Below are 23,094 nucleotides of genomic sequence, written 5' to 3'. Positions count from 1 at the left end.
AAATGACTAAAATATCAAAAGTATCGATATTTTCATTTGAGAATCCATTTTAGAGGCTAGAGAGCTAGTATGGGAGCCACCCATATGTCAGTATCACGTCAAGGCCATTGATCTGGCGGCATTTGCCCGGGTCTGCCGGTGGACCTTGTGTCGGGAGGTTCACTGTCGCTGGGGAGTTTTAGGTCGCTGGACTGCTGCCTACTGGGGAGGACAGCACGATCTTAGGCACTAATTTGCCTCGGGCGGTCGTGGCGCTGGGTTAGAAGGAGAAAGACCGGCGGGAAGTGTGCTGAGGGAATTGTGGGGCTGTTCCGTTCCGACGCTTGCAGAGGATGGTTTTAGTTCCTAGGAGGAAGACGAGGACAGCGACACCGGTGATCAAAATCTTAAAAGCAAGAATTTGCTTTGTGTCTTTAGGAGGTTCTAAGTCAAGCTCCAAAATGCAAAAAGAAGAAATAGGGGTGAGCCAAAACACATTTTGAGATCAGCAATTTATTGCAAACAAGCATGAAAGTGAAATAAGTCGTGAAATAGCATCAGGTTGTACAGGGGCGTCAACGGCAAATGGCTATGGAGATGTTGCAGTTGGCATCCCTCATGACTGAAGGCCCTGGTCTGTGTGGTAACGACTGGCCAACGGTCTTCCAGAGGAATAAGCTCACTCTTGTCTTTTTTGCCATTTTTATCTGATAAACAAGAATGGCTACTCATTCATTCATTTTCTACCGCTTTTCCTCACGAGGTTTGCGGGGGTTGCTGGAGCCTATCCCAGCTGTCTTCGGGCGAGAGGCGGGGTACACCCTGGACTGGCTGCCAGCCAATCACAGGGCACATATAGACAAACAACCATTCACACTCACATTCATACCTATGGACAATTTGGAGTGGCCAATTAACCACTCAGCCCAAGAATGGCTCCTCTTTTTTTCAAAATTGTATTTCTATTTGGGGGGGTGCCTATGGCTTTAAACTTTAGATCAGCCAATGAGCAGCCTCACTTAAATGCTTGTTTCCAATCATTTCATCCAAATTTCTTCTTTTTGCATTCTGAAGCTCCACCTCCTAAAACATCTATCTTCTTGCAATTTTCTCTTTAAATGTAGCGTCTGCGGTCCATTTACCGGTGTGCTTTATAGTCCGGAAATTACGGTAGAGTGACAGCATGAACATGTTACGGTCCCGTTTGGTTTTTGTTGGTGTTTGCCGTTGCTGACTGCTTGACATGCATGCACTGATCCTGGTGTGCTGCTTGTTTGTCGTCTGTCCGTAAAACATGAGTTGATCCAGGACAAACCAGTGTTCATAAAGTGACCTTCTCCCTCCCCGGTACCTCCACCATCACCTTCTTACCCCCTACCTCCTTTGTTTTATGCTTCTTAGCCCCCGTCACCTTCTCCACCTCCGCTAACATTGCCTATCACCTCCCATGTTTGACGCTGATGAAGCAGTCATAAGGTGTTGGCTGCGTTATCAGATGAAGTGTGGCTTCAGCCGCATTTTCACCTCTTATGTCCTTCTTGTGCCATCACGTGTGCCACGGGACGATTAGCGAGCTGATGACACCGAGTCGTAACAGAGAAAGTTTTAATGTGCTTCAGTCAAGTGCATTCAGGAATGTATGCATGGCACATTGTGTCCATCGCTTCCTGTTTCGGGAGACTTGGAGCCTTGATATAGTACAACAGTTTAGTCTGCTCCTATTGGTTGTTTGGCCGCATCACAACCGATGACAGAGTTTTCTAACGGCACAGCTGGTTGTCATGACTGCACATTGATAACATTGATCCCCTCACTAACACATTTTGCTGTTGTTACTGATGCCGTCGTTGCTGATGCTGCTGTTGCTGCTGTTGTTGTTATTGTTGTCAATGGTAACCCGTAGCAACCAGCCACCCGATCCCAATCCCCCTCCTTACCGGTGTGCGTTCCTGTATCCCGTGTTGCTTTGCAGGAGCTGAGGGAAATCCACAGCCGGCAGCAGAGACAGAAACAGAAGGAGCTGGAAGGAGACGCACACGCACTGATGCACGCTCACATGCACGCCGCGAGTGACAGGAAGTCTGCCGAGCTTCAGGAAAGCAGGTACGATTGCAGCAACGTTGCTCTTCCGCATCAGGAGTTGCGCGGCTGACGGCCAGCGTGGTGCTCTTGTCAGGTTGTCCTCGGACGAAGGTTTGACTTGGAGGGAAGATGTGGCCATGAGTTCTGCCCTGAAGGCGCCGAGCCCCGCCTCTGCGTCCCACGCCTGGCTCAACAGGGTAACCCAAGAAGAGGAGGAGCGGAAAAGGAGAGGGCTGGAAGAGGATGAAGACGGTCGGAAGGCTGCAGCGTCAGTGGAGGAAAAGGACGACGAGGCCAGAGGCAAGAAGGACATGCAGGATAAACTCAGCAAGGTGTTCAGCCAGCCTGCCGACCCGTGGGCTTCCACAGGTAGTGGACATTTACACGCGACTTTGGTGTTTTGGTGGCTGATGCACCTTGTCTTCATTATCAGCAGAGAAGGGTCCAGTAGCAAGTCTGTTTGAGCAGCAGCAGCCAGTGAAGGTGGTCTACTACAGAGCGCTCTACCCGTTTGACGCTCGCAGCCACGACGAGATCAGCATCGCGCCCGGTGATGTCATCATGGTATGGATGTGTAAATTACCCACAACACACCGTTTTCTCTGTGTTTTTTCTTTTGACCTGCGTCTCTTCTTGGAATGTATGGCATCCATTAACCCTTTGCTCTCTTCTCTGCTGTGCTGGCTGAAGGTGAAGGGGGAATGGGTAAGTTCTTAGCCCAGCCCTGTGTTGTGCTTCCACCCCTCCCTCACAAGACCGCAGACCTCATCTTCACTTTCATTCATCAGCCATTTGGATGGATCTTAATCAGACCTGGTGTTGTGCTTGGCTAATTTGTGACGTCTATGCTACGCTGTACACTTGACTAACTGTGCTACAAAGGGACAGTTAGCACATTATAATAATAATAATACATTTTATTTGTATAGCGCTTTTCAAAATACTCAAAGACACTTTACAGAAAAATGGAGTTGAATAAAAACAGTAAACAGTAAACAGAGTAAAGCATATGTTAAAATACAACATTCATTCGTTTATACACAGTTAAAACAATTGTGCAACAATAGAGGCACTTTTGTTATAAATAATAAGAATAAATAAATGATAATGAAGGAAATGCCAATCAGAAACCCCAGCAACAGGGTTTGTTTTTCCACATTTGTGTAATATTGCAATGCAAACACCTCCTTTCTGGAGGTTATGTTTCCTGCTGCGGAGTAGAGACGCTCGGATGGTGCTGAAGTACCAGGCTAGTGTTTCTAGCATCGGGCCAGTTAGCAGAGAAACTAACGTTACGCTTCCTCACAAAGCTAGGATGTTGTCGTGACTTACCCTGCTGTTGAGCTCCCTCCATCCCAACATGCTTCACTTTCAGGGTTTCAGTGTATTGAGTGGCACATAAATCGTGCGACACAATGGATCGATAAAGAAATTAGCTGTGGACACTTTTAATTGTCTAATTTATTGATTTGATGCAGCCCAAGGTGTTATACATCAAAATGACACTTTATTTACAAATAAAACAACCATGAACTATTTACAATTTCACATTTGGAACTGAACATGTGTGTTTGTGCATGCCTTAAAATGTCCTTACATTACGTAACTTTCTGCATGCTACACTCACTTCCTGGTTCCTTAACACGTACCCTGCCGAGATCTTATCAAAGGCACTTCTGCCCCCCTGTGGTTGCTGTTTTGGCTTAAACGTGCTCTGAAGTGTTAATGCATTAATGGAGAGTTGCATCATCACCTCTTTTTGCACAAAAAACATACAAAAAGATGGATGAATACTTGTTTGAAGAATAAATGTTTTAGCAATATTAGCAAAGAAGCTCTGCTTCTTCCTACTCATTTTGGACATGTGGAATTGGTTTGGATGCATCATATTAGCAGAATCTAGCAAGAATGCTTGCTCACATGCTTAGGTAAGATTTGATGGCATTATTGCGTGCTAATGTATTTCTTCGATGCACAGCTTCTCTGAAAAAGCTAAGTCCAGGCTCGTAGTGGTGGATGGTGGCTCTGTATTCAATTTGGGCTTTTAATTTGATGTTGTTGTCTTGGTTTTATACAATACATGAATGTCATCGCTATAATGTACATGTACGTGTTTTGTTGATGTGGCTAGCTAGTGCACTACTAATGCTATTTACATCCATTCTGGTCTTCAGCCATGCTAGCTACATAGCATGCGCAACATGCAAACAATGCGCAGCCCAGGCTCTAGCATTCTTTAAGAGACGGACTGTCTACCGGGTGCTAGTCTTGAAATCCTCGCTGCATGTCTCTACAATCTGTTAGTCTAAGGATTTATGGCTGAGATTTACTATGCAGGAGGCTGATGTCAATGCAGTCGCATCTCTTGCTTGTCAAACTGGATATCAGGTCGCATGGGTATATTGTTAACGATGGGTTTATTGGCCAGGATACTAAAAGTTTGTCAAACTGGATATCAGGTCGCATGGGTTTATTGTTAACGATGGGTTTATTGGCCAGGATACTAAAAGTTTGAAGACCTTTTTTCTTCCTAAAATCCTTCTCTGCCAGATGGTTATTGGACTGCACTGGTCACCAGTAACAACCTTCATTTGGACAGAGCAGCCAATGGGATCCTCCGGCTTGTTTTGGGTCTACCAGTTTTTGGGTTTATCAGTTCTGGTTGAGCAGGAAGTACGTTGAAACGCTAGCGTCCCCATTGCAATACCTAACCATGATGGACAGCACCTTTACAAACCTGACATGAATCCACCATGCAGGGCCGGTGATGCTAATGTGCTAATCACATGACCTGCTAACTTTCTCCTCTGCCCTGATAGGTGGATGAGTCTCAAACGGGTGAGCCTGGTTGGCTGGGAGGAGAGCTCAGAGGGCGGACGGGGTGGTTCCCAGCTAATTACGCCGAGCGAATACCAGACAGTGAAGCGCCAATCAGCCTGCGTGCAGCCGCTTCAGCAACTCCCACCTCAGCCCAGCAGCAGCAGCAGCCCATCAGCACGCCACCTCCCGCACCTGGACCGACCTCCTCATCCACATCGTCCTCAAACAGCAACTGGGCCGACTTCAGCACCACGTGAGTCTTTATTGATGTACAGACATGATCCAACATGACTTTGATGGATGTCATGTGTGTCTAAAATATTCCCAGCTGGCCCTCAAATACGAGCAGCCAGATGGACAGCGAGGGATGGGACGCGTGGCCCACCTCCTCAGCCGCTCAAAATCCATCCCTCAGCGTCCCGTCAGCGCAGCTGCGGCAGCGCTCCGCCTTCACCCCCGCCACCATGACAACCGGCTCCTCCCCCTCACCCGTGCTTGGACAGGGGGAGAAGGTGGAGGGTCTGCAGGCTCAGGCCTTGTACCCCTGGAGAGCCAAGAAGGACAACCACCTCAACTTCAACAAGAACGAGGTCTTGGTCATGCAACTTATCCCGGGACTTAAATACTACAAAAAAATACTGCATCATAATCTGGCATCTTGTGTGTTGTCATCTCACAGATTATAACAGTGTTGGAGCAGCAGGACATGTGGTGGTTGGGAGAACTCCAGACTGGACAGAGAGGCTGGTTCCCCAAAAGCTACGTGAAGCTCATCTCTGTCGCCATAGCGCCACCAGTCGCAGCCTCAGCACGCAGCAAAAATACTAGGTGCGGGTCAAAGTAGAGTCATCAGTATCGGTTTGAAAAAACAAAGACACTGTGCACCTCTACTTAAACCTATTGAACTACTTAGTGAAAGCCGGTAATTCAGTAAAAGTGCAACAAATGAAAATGAGGTAATATTAAGGTTTCCTTTTTTCATCAGTGAGACCACGGTGTCAGAAAGCCCCCCAAACGGAAAACGTCCCTCTCCCACTCCAATCAAGCCCACAGAGTCTGGGGAAGGTAACCTCGACATTGCATTCATTCCTGCTGTGTACGTGCCACTCACCCTCTCCTCTTGGCGTTTTTGTGCAGAGTATGTGGCCATGTACACGTATGAGAGCAGCGAGCAGGGCGACCTGAGTTTCCAGCAAGGTGATGTCGTCATGGTGACCAGGAAGGAGGGAGACTGGTGGACGGGCATGGTCGGGGGCAAGACCGGAGTCTTCCCGTCCAACTACGTCAAACCACGAGACTCCAACTCAGAGGTGAGATGTCCCTCAGACACCCATGAGGACCAACAGGAGTCTGAGGTGTAGATTCCCAGTCATCCAGATCATGGTAATCCACACCAGGCAGCAGAGATGTTTACCTTACGTACAAAAGGCTTCTTCACTTCTAAAATATTGGGTGCATAGTTCCTTATTTGCGTCCCCTGGGGGTGGTCTCAATAAGGTTCCTGTTGTTACTGAAGTGATTGACACTACCCACATGACTCCCATCACCCACGAGAACACAAGCCAGGGGTTGTCAGATAACTCGATAACGGAGCAGAGAACACCAGGAAGGGTCTTTCTTACTCCAGGGCATCATCACTGTCAAATCCACCAGGAGAAGAAGGGCCAGGGGATACAGCAGATGAAACGTGGTTGCTCCCTTGGTGGCTGCTGCAGTTTCTCCAAACATAACATACCCACACCTTAAACCATAGACGGGAGAAAGTCACTGTTTTGCAAGAGACCAAACATTTCTTTCATCCCCAGAGTCAGCAGTCCACTTCTATCTCAAAAAGAAAGGACATTTCAATGATGGCCAAATTTGGATAGAGTGTCACTGCCTTTAAAGTGTCACTGATATATCCATTAGAAAGACCCTCTCTAAACCACCACCTTTCAATGTCCTTACATCTCTACCCCAAAGATTGTCTCATTCCACGGAAAGAGTTGTCGTGCCACCAGATAGGTGAACAACGTACCGTTGTGCAGCAACACACCATAATGTGAGCACCCCCAGGTGACACACCCACTAGAGACATAAATAGGGAACTCCACACCTAATATTTTTGAACTGTAGAAGCCTTTTGGACCAAAAGTGAAACCTAACTTGCCAGAAAGCTAATAAATTACTAAAAGTCTGTGTTGGACTGATCTCCATCAAAAAATACCTGCAAATTAATCGGCTGCTGTGGCCAATGTGCTTCAGAGACTCTCATTTGACTGTTTCTGTCTCCAGTCTTTAGGATCAGCAGGGAAGACGGGCAGCCTAGGAAAGAAACCAGGTACAGGTTTTTTCCCTAGCTTTACAGCTGTGCATGTGGTGTGTGTGTGTTGGGGTGGCACGGTGGGCAGGGATTGGGCTGATAATCAATCCACCCAGCCATCCATCGTCCGCTTATCTGAGGTCAGGTTGTGGGGGCAGCGTGAGAACGGAAGCCCAGATTTCCCCAGCTATTTGGGCCAGCTTCTCCCGGCGAATCATTTGCAGAACAGTTGAGAGAGAGTCTCTGCAACTTGCCCTGGGTCTTACCCGAAGCCTCCTACTAGTTGAACCCCGATACAAACATGTGAAATGGTCATGGCTAATCAGTTGTGTAATAAGAAATCAATATTTAAGAGAGATGAATTCATTCATTCATTCATTTTCTGCCGCTTTTCCTCACAAGGATTGCGGGGAGTGCTGGAGCCTATCCCAGCTGTCTTTGGGCGAGAGGCGGGGTACACCCTGGACTGGTGGCCAGCCAATCACAGCGCACATACAGACAAACAACCATTCACACTCACATTCATACCTATGGACAATTAGGAGTCGCCAATTAACCTAGCATGTTTTTGGAATGTGGGAGGAAACCCATGCATGCACGGGGAGAACATGCAAACTCAGACACAGAGATGGCCGAGGGTGGAATTGAACCCTGGTCTCCTAGCTGTGAGGTCTGCGCACTAACCACACATCCTCCGTGCCGCCCAAGAGAGATGAATGATTAAAAAAAAAGAGATAATGATATGGGTAACATGGAAAACACTTTTGTCTTTGAAAGTCAATACTTTGATACTGTTTTGTTAAAATATGACCCTCTGAATCTCCACCCTTATGTGCTCTTGTCCCTTCCTCAGAGATTGCCCAGGTCATCGCCCCCTACTCTGCGACAGGAGCGGAGCAGCTGACATTAGCGCCGGGCCAGCTCATCCTCATCAGGAAGAAGAACCCTGGGGGCTGGTGGGAGGGCGAGCTTCAGGTACGCAGCTCATATGATACGGCACATGATAGCTCCCTCGTTGCATCACGGTTGTTCGGAACTGAATGAAATGATGGCTGTTTCGTAGTCGACTACAGTCTATTTAGTCAAACGTATTGAAATACAAGTGACGGGTAGTATTCTGGCATCAAGGACATTGAGACATTAGCTTACAAAAGTTCTCCTCCCATTCCGTGTGTAGGTTTTTGGTTTTCTTATAGGGGAGAGATGCACTTTGTTGGGAATTCCCATCATTCCCAATCCTTGTGAAACATGAACACTTACTGCATTGCTTTCCCTTTTCTGTGCATTCTAGCGTGAGAAAATTAGTTAATATGAGCTAGCTAACAACAGACATTATGGGAAATGCCTATTTTAACGCTACAGCCCTCACAAAAAAACCCGCCAACAGTGTTCCATTTACGTAACTGACTTATATATGAACCAAGCCACAGCCAAATTATTATTGTAGCAGCTAACATGGAAAACTATTGTTGCGGACTAACACAACGCTCTGCTAATTGCTAGTCTCAGCCTCATTAACAGACGAAAGAGTGTATTGCTAGCTCTCTATTTAGCTGCAAAGACTCAACAAGCTGCTGGTTTGCTGTAAGCATTTTTGACCTGAGGACTGAAGCACACGTCTTGTGCTGGAAGACACAGCCATTCCAAGGAGAGTGGACATTGTGGACAAGTGTTGTTGCTGTATCTATGCTGCTGTTGTGTACGTGTTAATACATGATCACAGCATGTATATCAAACGTTAGAGGTTTTTTTTTTTTGAGGGCTTCATAGTCTAAATAGGTGAGTCCCAATGGCAGCCTTGTTAGCCAGCTTATATTAACTTGTTTTCTTGTGTTCTAATGCACAGAAAAATGAAAGAAATATGTTCATGTTTCACCTAAGGATTGGGAATGATGGGAAAAATTCCACTCAAAGTGCTGTTCCTCTAACTTCAGAACAAATAAATTCAAAGCTAACTTGTTAGCTTGTGAACTTGCTACCTAGTGGCCGTGTTGAGCCCCTGAAACATAAGAATTATGCAACGGGATTTAAACAAATAGGAGTGACTATAGGGTGCTATTTAATGTCTACAGTGCTCTAATATTGTTACAAACAGCTTTTCTATGCAAAGATTACGATCAGGAATTAATTAATCATGCTGCGGTCTGGAACCAATGAACTGCGATAAACGAGGGATGACTATATTCCGAATATTTTATTGAGCATTCTGTGTTGTGATTGACCCAGGCCCGAGGGAAAAAGCGACAAATCGGCTGGTTTCCAGCCAATTATGTAAAGCTGCTCAGCCCCAGTACGAGCAAGACCACGCCCACTGAGCCCACCCCGCCTAAACTGGCCCCTGCCAACACAGGTACACACACACACACACACACACACACACTTTTCACGCTAGCAATGCGAACATCTGGAATGTTCTTTGCACAGCTGTGTGCCAGGTGATCGGCATGTACGACTACGTGGCTCAGAATGATGATGAACTGGCCTTCCAGAAGGGTCAGGTGATCACTGTGCTCAGTAAGGACGACTGTGATTGGTGGAAAGGCGAGCTCAACGGTCGGGAGGGTCTGTTTCCTAGCAACTATGTCAAGCTGACGACAGACACTGACCCCAGCACGCAGTGTGAGTGCACACACACATACACACACATAACATGTAGAGGTGTGATAAAAAGTTATCTAAAGTACACAATACACAAGCTCACTGCCCTTTACACGCATTCACACACACACACACCAGAGTCAGGAGTGGAGACGGTATCCCTCTCACCATCTGATCCAAGGTTTCTGACCTCGACTTACTTGGGCCTCCTTGATAACATCTCCAACCACACACACACACACACACACACACCACATTTGTGTGTATTCATGCATGTTTTTTATTTGTTAGCATTAGTGTTTCCGCTCTTCCCGCATGATCCACCATAGACGTAGAGCTTCTAGAGCAATGCATTGAACAAAGCCTGTAGAAGCTGAGCATTGTTTAAATATTTCTATGCCACCTGCTCTAGATGCTCTACTTCTACCCACACGCCCGGCTATGTCTCCACTGCATGCTCCACCCACCTAGCACCCAATTTGTTGTTGTTGTTTTTGTTTAGTTGTTTTTTGTTGATGTTGTTGTTGTCGTCCTCTCTCTAGGATCATATCATTACCCAGAACCCCCCTCTCCTCAAAGCCCTCAAAGAGACCCACTAGGCCACGCCCACTAGGCCACTCAAGCAATGGGACAGCAGCAAGAGGTCACATGACCCGGAAATGGCGAACCTCCACCAATAGAAGCCAAGAGAGACAGACAGACTGTAAACGTTAAGAGCGCCCACTGGTGGCGAGACTGTCTGTCTTGTCTGCTCGCCTCGCCGCCATCTTTCCTCCTCCTGTTTTGAGCAAACAGTGAGAGGAGAGGCAAACGAGGAGGCGTGACTCCCTGATTGGACTCATTTTCATGTAGTTGTTTTAACTGTGACTGTATTGACACCCACACACCCACACACCCCCACCCCCGTTTACACGGCCCAAAGCTAGCGTGGTGAAGTGGATAGTGGGTCGTTTTGTGGCTTTAAGGGAGATTCTGTCACTGTTAGAACCAGTAGCCCAGCTCTCATCCCCTATTGCTTCAACTTTTATTTTAACCTTGCTCTGGTTCAGCAGCTTTGTTCACCTGTCAGCCAAAAGTGCTGGCTCCGCCCCCCCCTTCCCCACTAACCCCTCCCCTCCCTGCAGATTCACAGAAAGACCCACTATCTGCTGGAGGGACGACTTTCAATGCTACATTTTCAAGCAAAAGGCTCGTCCCCCGCTCCTTTCCTCTTTGCGTCTGGGAGGGGGGGGCAGACAGTATTGAGATACGTCCCGCAGCAGCGAATGTCACACGGTGCAAGGAGGGAGGGCGAGGGAGCGAGCGGCTCACTGCATGAGTCGTTTAACGCTAAACAAACAAACAACATGGTACAAAGTTTGGGACTTTGGACAGCACAACAACTCAGTAGATTGAACGATTGAATACCGACCTATTTACTCTAGTTTTATTTTTTATTGCCTTGTCTGTTACTATGATGATCACACACACATTCGGTACTCGTGAATCATTCCAGCTCATACCATGTTTGAGGAAACCTGCACTTTGCTCTTTCTCCTTGCTGTGCCTTCTAAAGATATACAAAGAGCTAAAAATAAGCAGGTAATTCATGCATGTAATGGGACACACCTACTTGGCGTGGAAAGCCCGATATGAAAACCTCTCCAAAAAGCTTCCAACTAGTTTTCTGCTTTTCTCTCCATTCCGTGAGCATGTAGTTACGGGTACCGTTGTGGTGACATGTAATACTTATATTTTGGATTGGATTGTTGCTGGATTTTGTGGCCATTTTAAGCATGAGCAGAACTTCCAAACTCCAAAACAAAAACACAGCACCAGTGGCGGCAGCTCCAACATGTAGCGTTACCTTTGTGAGCGAGTGTGTGGCGGAGCTAGTAGCTCTCCGGTCTGGTGTGGCAAGTTGTCACTACGCCGGTAATGTCGATCTTGGGACTAACGATGTTAATAACAATGGTAATAACAATGTCGTTGTAGCCTGGCTAGTGTGCAGGTCACATTATGGAATGGAGAACTTTAGGCGGATTAGCTGCGTCCCATTACGTGCCTTCTTAGCGGCCTCTTTTAGCTGTTTGTATATCTTTAGAACACACAGTAAAGAGAAAGACGTGTGTCTTCATGTTTCAAGTAAGGATTGTGGATGATGGGCAGAAGTGAAACAAAAAGTGCACTTTTCCTTTAACGCTTGCTGCAAACCTGGAGCGTTAGCTAGTGTCGTTCACGTTCACTTGTCACTTCAAAACCTCAGATCAGTCTTCTCTCTCTCACACACACACACACACAGACACACAGAAAGCCTTCATGCACTAAAACCTTTTAGAATTAGCTTCGGTTGAAACAGTCGAGTCATATTGCACGAGTTTTATCAGAAAGTATTAACAAAGTTTCTCGGAAGGCATATAATATTGACAGATGGGTAGAGAGCACAGTTACCATGGCAACCCTGCCCATTTCCCACAGGACAAGACTCGCCCCCCTATTTGTTCTCTTTGCAACAGACTTATTATTATATTTGTTTATCCAGATGACAGTATTGTGATTTTAATGTTTACGCTTGCTAAGGCAATGGAATGATGATGATGAACATTTCTTTTCATTTTATTAACCCCCCACATCCTGTTGGTGGCGGCTGAAGATGACGCGTTGCAAGCGAACTCGAGCGTGCGTCTCAGCGGGTCAGGGAGCAAGGTGATCGGGACCGACTATCTTTTATTGAGCCTGGAAACAAACAACCAGAGTACCGTTTTTAGAAACATGCACCACAGACTTGGCGAGCATTTTTACCAGTTGCAAACCCGATCTACCAATGAATGGATGAACAGCCAAATGAAACAAGATTGCACTTGTCAGTGCGTGTGAAAATGATCAAAGATTTTATTTGCATACAGGATGAATGAAATGTACAGAATGGAAGCGTGGTGCTCATTGCCCCCAATGTGCTCACCTTTTATGGGTGGAGATTGGCAACAAGCCGTGAATCTGACCCCGTCGTTATGATTAAACGCTCTGACACACACTGGCGTCCACTGTTCTTGTCACACACACACACACACATTCAAAATGTGGATGTGTACAGTCGGCCTTCGTTTATAGCAGTTATTGGTTCCACACCCAAGCATGTTAAATACAATTTCACTATCAAGGCCTCAATGTAATTTTTTTTTTGAGAATCTTGTTACGTTTTAATCTTGTGACACCCCTACTAAATACTTTTTTTAACATTACGAGAGCCCTGTCGATGTGAAATAACAACCCCATAGTCACTTTTACACTACTGTTACCCAATATAGGCGATATAAGAGAAAAGACGCCGAAAACCTGTTTAATCTAAATGTTTTTTTAACATTATTAGAGCCCTCAAAACATGGAATAACACCCCCATAGTCAGTTACACTCCTATTCCCCAATATAGTAGACATAGTAAGACAAAATAAGTCAAATGTTTTTTTATACCATTATTAGAGCCCTCTAGAGATGACATAACACCCCTATACCCAACTTTACACTCCTATTACCCAATATAGTAGACAAAATAAGTTATGTAAGACACAGAAAACCTGTTTATGGCCTTCTGAATATTTTTTTGACATTATTAGAACCCTGTAGACATGAAGTAACACCCCTATAGTCAACTCTTACACTCCTTTAAATTTCCCCACTGAGGGACGAATAAAGGCATATCTTAATCTTAATCTTCATTGTTTACACCACCCTGCAACTCATGCTGCTTTTTTTGCACAGCATTTGTTACAACATTTATGCCAATTATGTCATCTAGCGACAGCCAATAGCAACAGTGCTCAAGATCAACTAGCGAGTCAACCAGTTGCCTCAAATTTCTTATAAACTTAAGAAGGTTATAACGTACCACTTCCACACGGGATGGGAGGACAACCTTTTTTTACACTGTCATGTCAGAAATGTAGGGTTAAGGTCATGTCAACTAACGTCTCAATGTTTTGTGTCATTACTGCCGCCTCGTGACCAGAATACTACATATCACTTGTATTTCAATATGTTTTGACTAGTAATAGGCCATTAAAATTGAATTTTTGAAAAACCACCATACAGCGAGGGATGACTGTACTGCAAAAAGATCTAAGGTCATCAGAAGGTCATAACACTTACAGCCACAAGGTGGTATATTAGCAGCACATTGTGATTGTACTAGGCTGCAAGTAAATGATGTGAATTGCTTATTTTAACAATGAAATGACCTCTGACCTCAGGTATGTATGTATGTATGTCATCTCCTCTGCATTGTCTGCTGGTGTGTGTCATCCTGCTGCTCCTGTGTGTGTGTGTGTGGGTGGGTGTGTGTGTGCTTGCAGGGTGCGCTGACCTCCACCTGCTGGACATGCTAAGTCCTATGGAGAGGAAGCGGCAGGGATACATCCACGAACTCATTGTCACCGAGGAGAACTACGTCAACGACCTGCAGCTTGTCACTGAGGTGAGAACACACTCAAACCAGTAACACCAGTGCAGGAGGGATCAGAATATGGAAGAGTGGTATAATTCATTCCTTTCTTCCGAGTACGTTTTCCCCTAGAAATAATATGAATCCAATTAATCCCTTCCAGTTTTATAGGTTTACATTTATATACGTTTTATTGAAAACAATAACAAAATTAAAGTACTTCCATCCATTATTATTATCTTTGGACGAGAGGCGGGGTACACACTGGACTGGTGGCCAGCCAATCACAGGGCACATATAGACAAACAACCATTCACACTCACATTCATACCTATGGACAATTTGGAGTCGCCAATTAACCTAGCATGTTTGTGGAATGTTGGAGGAAACCGGAGTACCCGGAGAAAACCCACGCATGCACCGGGAGAACATGCAAACTCCACACAGAGATACCTGAGTGGGGGAATCAAACCCAGGTCTTCTCGCTGCGCTAGCCACTCAGCACCGTGCAGATTATTTACTTATAATGCTTCTCATCTTAGAAATGTAGGTATTGCCCCAACTATAAGTTGCACTTTTTTCATGGTTTGGCTGGTCCTGCTACTTATACTCCAGAGCGACTTGCATACTATGTTTTGGGTTTTGTTTAAATTAATCTATATCCTGCACCTGCATTTGGACTTCCTGTGCAGATCTTCCACAAGCCTCTGCTGGAGTGTGAGCTGCTGAGCGAGAAGGAGGTGGCCATGATCTTCGTCAACTGGAAGGAGCTCATCATGTGCAACATCAAGCTGCTCAAGTAAACCACAATGACGCGTACCACAGTATTGAACGTGCTGTACTTTGACTTACGTATCACCCGAGCAAACGTGATGTCCCCAGGGCTCTGAGGGTGAGGAAGAAGATGTCAGGCGACCGCATGCCGGTGAAGATGATTGGCGACATCCTGACCAATCAGCTGCCGCACATGCAGCCGTACATCAGGTGACCTCACGCATACAAACACTTTTCCACGTGTACACAAAGTGTACATTCATGGACACAATTTTGATATGAATATTTCAAAAAGTTGTAAATGGTTCTAGATTAAGGCATACGGTAAATGAGAGACCTCATCAGTATGAGCCAAAAGAAATACACTCATCTAATTTACATATGGTGACGTCACCAGGCTTAAATGGTCAGGTTCCTGTCTCCACCTTGATCCACTTATCATCATCATCATCATCTGTAGTGGGATATTGAACTCCACTGCTGCTTTCTATGCATTTCCTGCAGCAAATTCTCCGTCAGTACAGAGCGCAGTACAGAGCTTTCATTTTTGGAGTGTCCGTGAATGCATCTCGCAGTTGTCCTATGACAGTGAGAAAGTATAGGAAGTATCGTTATCGACTGGTATCGACCAGAGATGTTGGTGGAGACACACGGTGTTGGAATGACACCACTGTTGGGGTCGGGATGAAGTTATATAAGAGCGCCACACTCATAGTCACACGCATAGCCTGGTGTGGACACCAGACTATGCTTGCGTCCGGAGGTGTGGCTTGACATGATCCGCATGAATTAATTACACTACAAAACCCAACTAAAGGCATATTTCACACATGGTTCATTCTTTTTAAAAAAATTTTTTTTGTTTATTTCGAACATGAAAAACATCCAAATAATCCAATAATTAAAAACAAAACAAAACAAAAAAAAAACAAAAAAACAAAACAAACAAAAAAAACCTTAAACTGTATTATGGAAAGCAGGAAGTGAACAAATGTAAGTTACCAGATGGAGGGGTAGGATTTAATCAGCTTTGCTTTTTCCTACTCCTTTTGGACATGTGGAACTGTGAACTGATTATGTGATGCATTCAATTGTAATCTGATGCATGTTCAAATGAAATAAAACCATTACCATTACTGTTGTCAATGTGGCTGCAGGTTCTGCTCATGTCAGCTGAATGGGGCCACGCTGATTCAGCAGAAAACGGACGACAACCCGGAAATCAAAGACTTTCTCAAGGTATCCGTGCATCTCATCTGTTCAGTAAGTTGATGAAAGTTGTCCAGAAGGCACCGAGGAGCCATCTTGTCTGTTGTCTCTGGGCAGAGGTTAGCCATGGACCCTCGATGCAAGGGAATGCCTTTGTCCAGCTTTCTGCTTAAACCCATGCAAAGAGTCACACGCTACCCGCTCATCATCAAGAACGTACGTGTGAGCTCCTTACACACACACACACACACACACTAGCTGATCCTCCTGCTCTCTGTCACCAACAGATCTTGGAAAACACCCCAGAGTCTCATCCCGACCACAGTCACCTGAAAGCTGCTCTGGAGAAGGCAGAGGAGCTGTGCTCTCAGGTGAGAGCGGCAACAATTGGCGAGCACGCCACCTTGGAGCTGCAGCAGAACGTTCTCCTTGTACTTGGAACTGTGAACCAGTGATGCAGGTCTCGGTTGTGTTTAGGTCAACGAGGGCGTGAGAGAGAAGGAGAACTCTGATCGTCTGGAGTGGATCCAAGCTCATGTTCAGTGTGAAGGCCTTTCTGAGGTTCTCTATCTTGGCTGGGTTTCCGTTTGGCACCATATTCGTCTAATAGCAAAAATATATTTATTGCTACGTGTTCTCTTTCAGCAACTGGTCTTCAACTCGGTCACCAACTGTTTGGGTCCCAGGAAGTTCCTTCACAGCGGCAAACTTTTCAAAGCCAAAAGCAGCAAGGAGCTCTACGGCTTCCTCTTCAACGACTTCCTGCTGCTCACACAGGTCAGGATCCTCGCCTACCATACAACTTCTACTTCTATCGCTCTGTCGTGATCATGCATGGTGTTGATGCAACCTTGGTGTTTCCTGGAAAATGGAGAACCACAAGCTGCAGCGCTGTAACGGAACATAGTGTCCTGACTTTCATTGCATCCATCAGGTGACCAAACCTTTGGGTTCTTCTGGCTCGGACAAAGTCTTCTCGTCCAAAACACACCTGCAGTACCGCATGTACAAGACGGTGAGACAATATCACGTACACACTTTTATCATGGCGGCTTTGACTTCCTGTCTGCAGGTTGAATATATAAACCCTTTCTTTATCCAATGTTCTTCTAAAGATGTTCCTCTTTCATTTGATTTACCGTCTCATCATCATTGAGGATTTGGATTTGTTGGCCTTTAGCTATAGCCGCCCCTTGTTTATAGCGCTCAATTCCTTCCAGACACGACCGTGTTAAATGAAGTTCTGTGATATAGGATTCAACGTTAATAAGTGTTAATGTTGATAGATGTTAACGTTAACATGATGACATCTACTCCCGGCTAGTAGCTACTTTTCTTACAGAGTTGCCAACAGTGCCTGAGACGGCTGCTAGCTAGCAAGCTAACCAGTTAGCCTTGAATGCATTTCAAACTTATGAAGCCAAAAGTTTACCACTTCCACACAGGATCGGAGGAGAACGTTTATTTTCCTTTCATGCCACGGCTGACTTCATGTGGTGTTGTGGATCGATACTGACATATCGATACTTCCGATACCAGGTCCTCATGCGCTGAAATCCATTCTCAAATGAAAATATATAAAATATAGTATATAAAAATACCATTTTGACATATTTGATAGGATTTTGTCTTGTTGATATTAGCTTGGCCATGTTGCAGATCCCCATCTACCTCAATATGAAAATAGGCCAAAGAGATGACTTACATCAATTATTCATTTATTTCAGTCCACTCATTCGGTACCAGACATTTCTCTAAAGACACCCCCCCCCCAGTAGCGGCCTTTTTAGACCATCTTGACTGGTCTAAAAGGCAGGTAGAATATTGTCTTGTATGGCGTCATAAAGACGGAACCTACCACAAGAAAGCGTCTACCTTTTTCTGTTCTTTAGTAATACTTTGTTCTCCACGTTCAATATTAAGGCGCTAAGTGCAATATATTAAGTTCTAAGTGAAGTATTTCTATAATGCCTCATATTAACTCACTAGCAAGATCTCGTAGTGTATAGACTGGTCATATATTTCATCTCATTTCATATTATCTGCAAACTGTATTTGTATATAACTCTGGGTAAAATTGTTGATTTGTTAATACTTGGGTTGTTTATATTGTTTATTTTTTTATATTGTGTATTATAAATTTCCCTTATCTTATCTTAATCAGCAGTACAACAAATGATGGTAGTTTTACATGAAAATAACACTTTATTTGCAAATATAACACCATGAACTATTCCATGTTTGACATTTGGAACTGTGCTGTGTTCAAAACTGCAAAACACTCCTGCACGCTGCCCCCCCCCCCTGCTGTGGTGCTGTGGAGGGATACAGGGAAAGGAGCCACAGCCATCTCTTATCAAATGCAAACATCTTGTCATCTCATCTCAGCATCATTACTGCCGCCTAGTGGTCAGAATACTGCATACCACACATTTTTCCATCAGTTTTGACTTAATAGACCTTAGTCTGCCGCCAATCAGCCACCATTATTGATGGTAGTATTGATGAATGAATATACTAAAGAGGGTCTTGGGATGCACATTAAGGGATCTGTGGTCTGCCCCCACCCCCAGCCCATCTTCCTCAACGAAGTGTTGGTGAAGCTTCCGACGGACCCTTCGGGAGACGAGCCTCTCTTCCACATCTCCCACATCGACAGGGTTTACACGCTGAGAGCCGAGAGCATCAACGAGCGGTGAGCGTCGCCACAGATGCTGCAGACATTGACCTGTCATGTGACGCGTTCACCGTGTGTGCAGGACGGCGTGGGTCCAGAAGATTAAGGCGGCCTCGGAGCTCTTCATCGAGACGGAGAAGAAGAAGCGAGAGAAAGCTTATCTCGGTATCCCTTTTGTTGCGTTTCTTTGTGGCCTTTTTTGTGTCTAACCTTAACTCCGCCCCCTCACTCAGTGCGTTCCCAGAGGGCGACGGGCATCGGAAGGCTGATGGTGAACATCGTGGAGGGAATCGAGCTCAAACCGTGTCGCTCTCACGGTAACGAGGGCTTGTGTGGCCTTTCTGTGGCAAACCAAGATGTTGATGAGGCTTTTTGGTGTTGCAGGAAAAAGTAACCCCTACTGTGAGGTGACCATGGGCTCCCAATGCCACATCACCAAAACCCTGCAGGTAGCAACCCTATACCTCTTGTATGTCTTATTTTCTCTTATTATGACTACTACCTTGGGCAGTAAGAGTGTGAAGGTGACTATAGGGGTGTTAGTTCAGGTCTAGAGGGTTCTAATAATGTTTAAAATCCATATGTAGAAAGTCTTAAACAAGTTTTCTGTGTCTTGTATGTCTTATGTTCTCTTATTATTTCTACTCTATTGGGTAATAAGAGTGTAAAGATGACTATAGGGGTGTTATTTCAGGTCTAGAGGGTTCTAATAATGTTTAAAATCCATATGTAGAAAGTCTTAAACAAGTTTTCTGTGTCTTGTATGTTTTATGTTCTCTTATTATTTCTACTCTATTGGGTAATAAGAGTGTAAAGATGACTATAGGGGTGTTATTTCAGGTCTAGAGGGTTCTAATAATGTTTAAAATCCATATGTAGAAGGTCTTAAACAAGTTGTCTGTGCCTTGTATGTCTTATTTTCTCTTATGTCTACTACCTTGGGCAATAAGAGTGTAAAGGAGACTATAGGGGTGTTATTTCATCTCTTGAGGGCTTGAATAATGTTTAAAATCAATATGTACAAGGTCTTAAACAAGTTTTCTGTGTCTTGTATGTCACATTTTCTCTTATTATGTCTACTCTATTGGGTAATAGGGGTGTGAAGGTGACTATAGGGGTGTTAGTTCAGGTCTAGAGGGCTCTAATAATGTTTAAAATCCATATGTAGAAGGTCTTAAACATGTTTTCTGTGTCTTATATGTCATATTTTCTCCTATTATGTCTACTCTATTGGGTAATAGAAGTGTCGATGTGACTATAGAGGTGTTATTTCATGTCTAGATGGCTCTAATAATGTTTAAAATCCATATGTACAAGGTCTTAAACAAGTTTTCTGTGTCTTATATGTCATATTTTCTCTTATTATGTCAACTCTATAGGAGTGTAAAGGTGACTATAGGGGTGTTATTTCATGTCTATAGGGCTCTAATGCATATAGAAAGACTGTAAAGAGGTTTTCTAGAATATGTTGGTTAACCACTTTGACAGTCTTAACAATATCCAATTCTTCCACCATTTTACATTTCCCAAAATTCAGGTTCAGGTCTTCAGGGTCCACATGTCCTACTCTGTTCCTACTCCTTCCCATCATAGTTTAATTCTACAGATGTGCTCACGTTGATGACTCGATGATGTTGTTGCAGGACACGTTGAATCCCAAGTGGAACTCCAACTGTCAGTTTTTCATTAAGGACCTGGAACAGGACGTCCTGTGTGTGACTGTCTTCGAGCGGGACCAGTTCTCACCTGACGGTCAGAGCTCAAAAAAAGTTGTAATCTAACACATTTATTTTACAATAACCGAGTCATTTTGCCAACTTAAATTTGAAATCTAAGAAATGTATTTTTTTTTTTGAACTTGTAGTGACATTATGAAAACCAACAATGAATATAATTGGTTACTATTGTACGTTATAATAGTAACAATAAAGTCCAATATTATGGGAATAGAGTCATCATTACAAGAAAAAAAGGAAGTTTAGTTGGAAAATGGAACAACCAGCTGTAACTGTATGAGAATAAAGTCCAAATATTCACAGACAAAAGTTGGTTTCTAATAAGGAAAAAGTACCACAGTAAACTTGTAATATTTGAATATCATTTTATTCACATAGGCTTGAAGTATTAAAGCAATAATAAATATGAAATAGATAAATTACATACGTGTATATACAGTACATGTTGAAGTCGTCATTTCAACATCATTGGAAGCTGAAATATTTGGAGGATATGAATAGAGAATATTATTATATTATTATTATAATATTATTATTATTATATTAATATATATGAGATGGATGGGCGGATGGATGGTTCCGGCTGGAAGAAACCGTGTCCAAAATGAAGGTGGTCCGTGTGTTTTGTCCCCTCAGACTTCTTGGGCAGGACGGAGATCCGACTGGCAGAAATCAAGAAGGACCAGGGCTCCAAAGGGCCCATCACCAAGCGCTTGCTGCTCCACGAGGTTCCCACCGGTGAGATCGTGGTCAGACTGGACCTCCAGCTCTTCGAGGAGCCGTGAGATTCGGACCACACGGGACTTAAACCGGATTGTCCGGCTGGGGGTCGTGCTACTTTTATTCAGTTATTGATGGACCGCAAAGGAAATGACCCGGAACGAAGTTGGATCACGGCAGCTTGCAAACCTTCAGGGTCTGTTTTGGACCAGGACATGACTGCAATATTTCATTCCACTCACGTTCCTTCTTCAGAGAAAACCCCAACAAAGCTGATGTTTGAGGGGACAAGCTGGTTAGACGGTCTGGTCCTGCTCCGTCTCTTGGCTGCTTGTCTTCCTCCAGTGACAGTCCCAGTCCTCGTGTCCCTGTGTCCCCGTGTGTGTGTGAGTATTAGGTCGTGGTCTGGACTGGAACAGACCTTTTTAAAAGAGTCCGGTCATGTCATGTTCTTAAAGTGCCACACGTGTACAGGTTCAATGATGCTATGCTAACAATGCTACTAGAAAACAAGCGTTTAAAAAAAAAAAAGAAAACAAACTTTGTGGCTGAGCTTTGGCCCCCCCCCAGGGAACATTTTGGTACCTTTTTTTTAATGTTGTGTTTTTAGTTTTTTTTAGATATTTTTTTTACATCCCACATCTGACCTCTGACCTTATGTTGCTGCTGAGAGCTGCCACTGTGGACGTCGCTGCTCAGACAACAACACCCCCCCCCCCAAACCTAAACCTAAAGTGGATATGACACAACAACCGTTACCTTAGTGACCAGCCACTGTCCAATCAGACGTCAGTATGTGTGTGTGTGTGTGTGTGTGTGTGTGTGTGAGATGGTGTAGACTGAAACAATCCTAGAACTGTCTTGAGCCCCCCCCCACATCCCTCATCTTGCTCCGTAGACTCTACTAAGAAGTCATCCAAATCACTTTGGACCCCTTCTTACTGTCCGCCTCCTGGCTTGTGTATAAATACTACTGAGAGTTAATATATCAGCTATCATGTACCTGTACTGTCTTTTCAGTGTCAATAAACTCCAGTTGGACCAACGCACAGGCCTACTTCCCTTTCAGTCAACATGAAAACCAGTAAAAGACCATCAAGGAGCACACTTGTCCTCGTGAGCCGCTTGTCCTGACTAGTCCTCACTAGCCATTTGTCCTTGTGAGACGCTTGTCCTTACTTGTCCTCACTAGTCCTCACTAGCCATTTGTCCTTGTGAGACGCTTGTCCTTACTTGTCCTCACTAGTCCTCACTAGCCATTTGTCCTCACGAGCTGCTTGTCTTCACTAGTCCTCATGAGACGCTTGTCCTTACTAGCTGTTTGTCCTCACTAGCCGCTTGTCTTCACTTGTCCTCACTAGTCCTCACTAGCCACTTGTCCTTGTGAGACACTTGTCCTCACAAGCCGTTTATGCTCACTAGCCGCTCGTCCTCATGAGGCGCTTATCTTCACTTGTCCTCACTAGCCACTTGTCCTCATGAAACGCTTGTTCTTACTTGTCCTCACGGGCCGCTTGTCCTCACTAGTCATTTGTCCTCACTAGCCACTTGTCCTCATGAAACGCTTGTTCTTAATTGTCCTCACGGGCCGCTTGTCCTCACTAGTCATTTGTCCTCACTAGCCACTTGTCCTCATCAAACGCTTGTTCTTACTTGTCCTCACGGGCCGCTTGTCCCCATGAGGCGCTTGTCCTTACTCGTCCTCACGAGCCGCTTGTCCTCAGTAGTCCTCACTAGTCCTCACTAGTCCTCACTAGCCACTTGTCCTTAGTTGTCCTCA

At 44.8% G+C, this 23,094-nt stretch overlaps 1 protein-coding gene across 3 annotated transcripts in view; it reads left to right on the top strand.

Annotated features, from left to right (window-relative positions):
- Positions 1-22,483, top strand: part of itsn1 (intersectin 1 (SH3 domain protein)) — a 38,767-nt gene extending 16,284 nt beyond the window's left edge. Inside the window, exons 19-46 of one of the 3 annotated variants that reach the window (XM_078793898.1) lie at positions 1,952-2,082; positions 2,156-2,430; positions 2,495-2,625; positions 2,752-2,766; positions 4,881-5,134; positions 5,210-5,471; positions 5,561-5,709; positions 5,867-5,946; positions 6,019-6,191; positions 7,156-7,201; positions 8,037-8,158; positions 9,410-9,533; positions 9,608-9,802; positions 14,110-14,231; positions 14,891-14,997; positions 15,081-15,182; positions 16,130-16,211; positions 16,299-16,397; positions 16,469-16,552; positions 16,659-16,742; positions 16,827-16,958; positions 17,116-17,196; positions 18,755-18,876; positions 18,941-19,023; positions 19,092-19,175; positions 19,243-19,307; positions 20,502-20,610; positions 21,231-22,483. In XM_078793898.1, the coding sequence (XP_078650024.1) occupies positions 1,952-2,082; positions 2,156-2,430; positions 2,495-2,625; positions 2,752-2,766; positions 4,881-5,134; positions 5,210-5,471; positions 5,561-5,709; positions 5,867-5,946; positions 6,019-6,191; positions 7,156-7,201; positions 8,037-8,158; positions 9,410-9,533; positions 9,608-9,802; positions 14,110-14,231; positions 14,891-14,997; positions 15,081-15,182; positions 16,130-16,211; positions 16,299-16,397; positions 16,469-16,552; positions 16,659-16,742; positions 16,827-16,958; positions 17,116-17,196; positions 18,755-18,876; positions 18,941-19,023; positions 19,092-19,175; positions 19,243-19,307; positions 20,502-20,610; positions 21,231-21,379 (3,462 nt within the window). In that variant the 3' untranslated portion in view covers positions 21,380-22,483. The remainder of the gene's footprint in view (positions 1-1,951; positions 2,083-2,155; positions 2,431-2,494; positions 2,626-2,751; positions 2,767-4,880; positions 5,135-5,209; positions 5,472-5,560; positions 5,710-5,866; positions 5,947-6,018; positions 6,192-7,155; positions 7,202-8,036; positions 8,159-9,409; positions 9,534-9,607; positions 9,803-14,109; positions 14,232-14,890; positions 14,998-15,080; positions 15,183-16,129; positions 16,212-16,298; positions 16,398-16,468; positions 16,553-16,658; positions 16,743-16,826; positions 16,959-17,115; positions 17,197-18,754; positions 18,877-18,940; positions 19,024-19,091; positions 19,176-19,242; positions 19,308-20,501; positions 20,611-21,230) is intronic. The other 2 variants (XM_058064622.2, XM_078793899.1) reach the window with 2 other exon arrangements.
- The last annotated feature ends 611 nt before the right edge of the window (positions 22,484-23,094 follow it).

The sequence above is a fragment of the Doryrhamphus excisus genome, linkage group LG10 (genome assembly GCF_037039965.1).
Source record: "Doryrhamphus excisus strain RoL-2023G ecotype Guam linkage group LG10, RoL_Dexc_Guam_v1.1, whole genome shotgun sequence".
Lineage (NCBI taxonomy): Eukaryota > Metazoa > Chordata > Actinopteri > Syngnathiformes > Syngnathidae > Doryrhamphus > Doryrhamphus excisus.
Note: the sequence above shows the minus strand (reverse complement) of the source record. Positions and strands in the feature narration are given on the sequence as shown.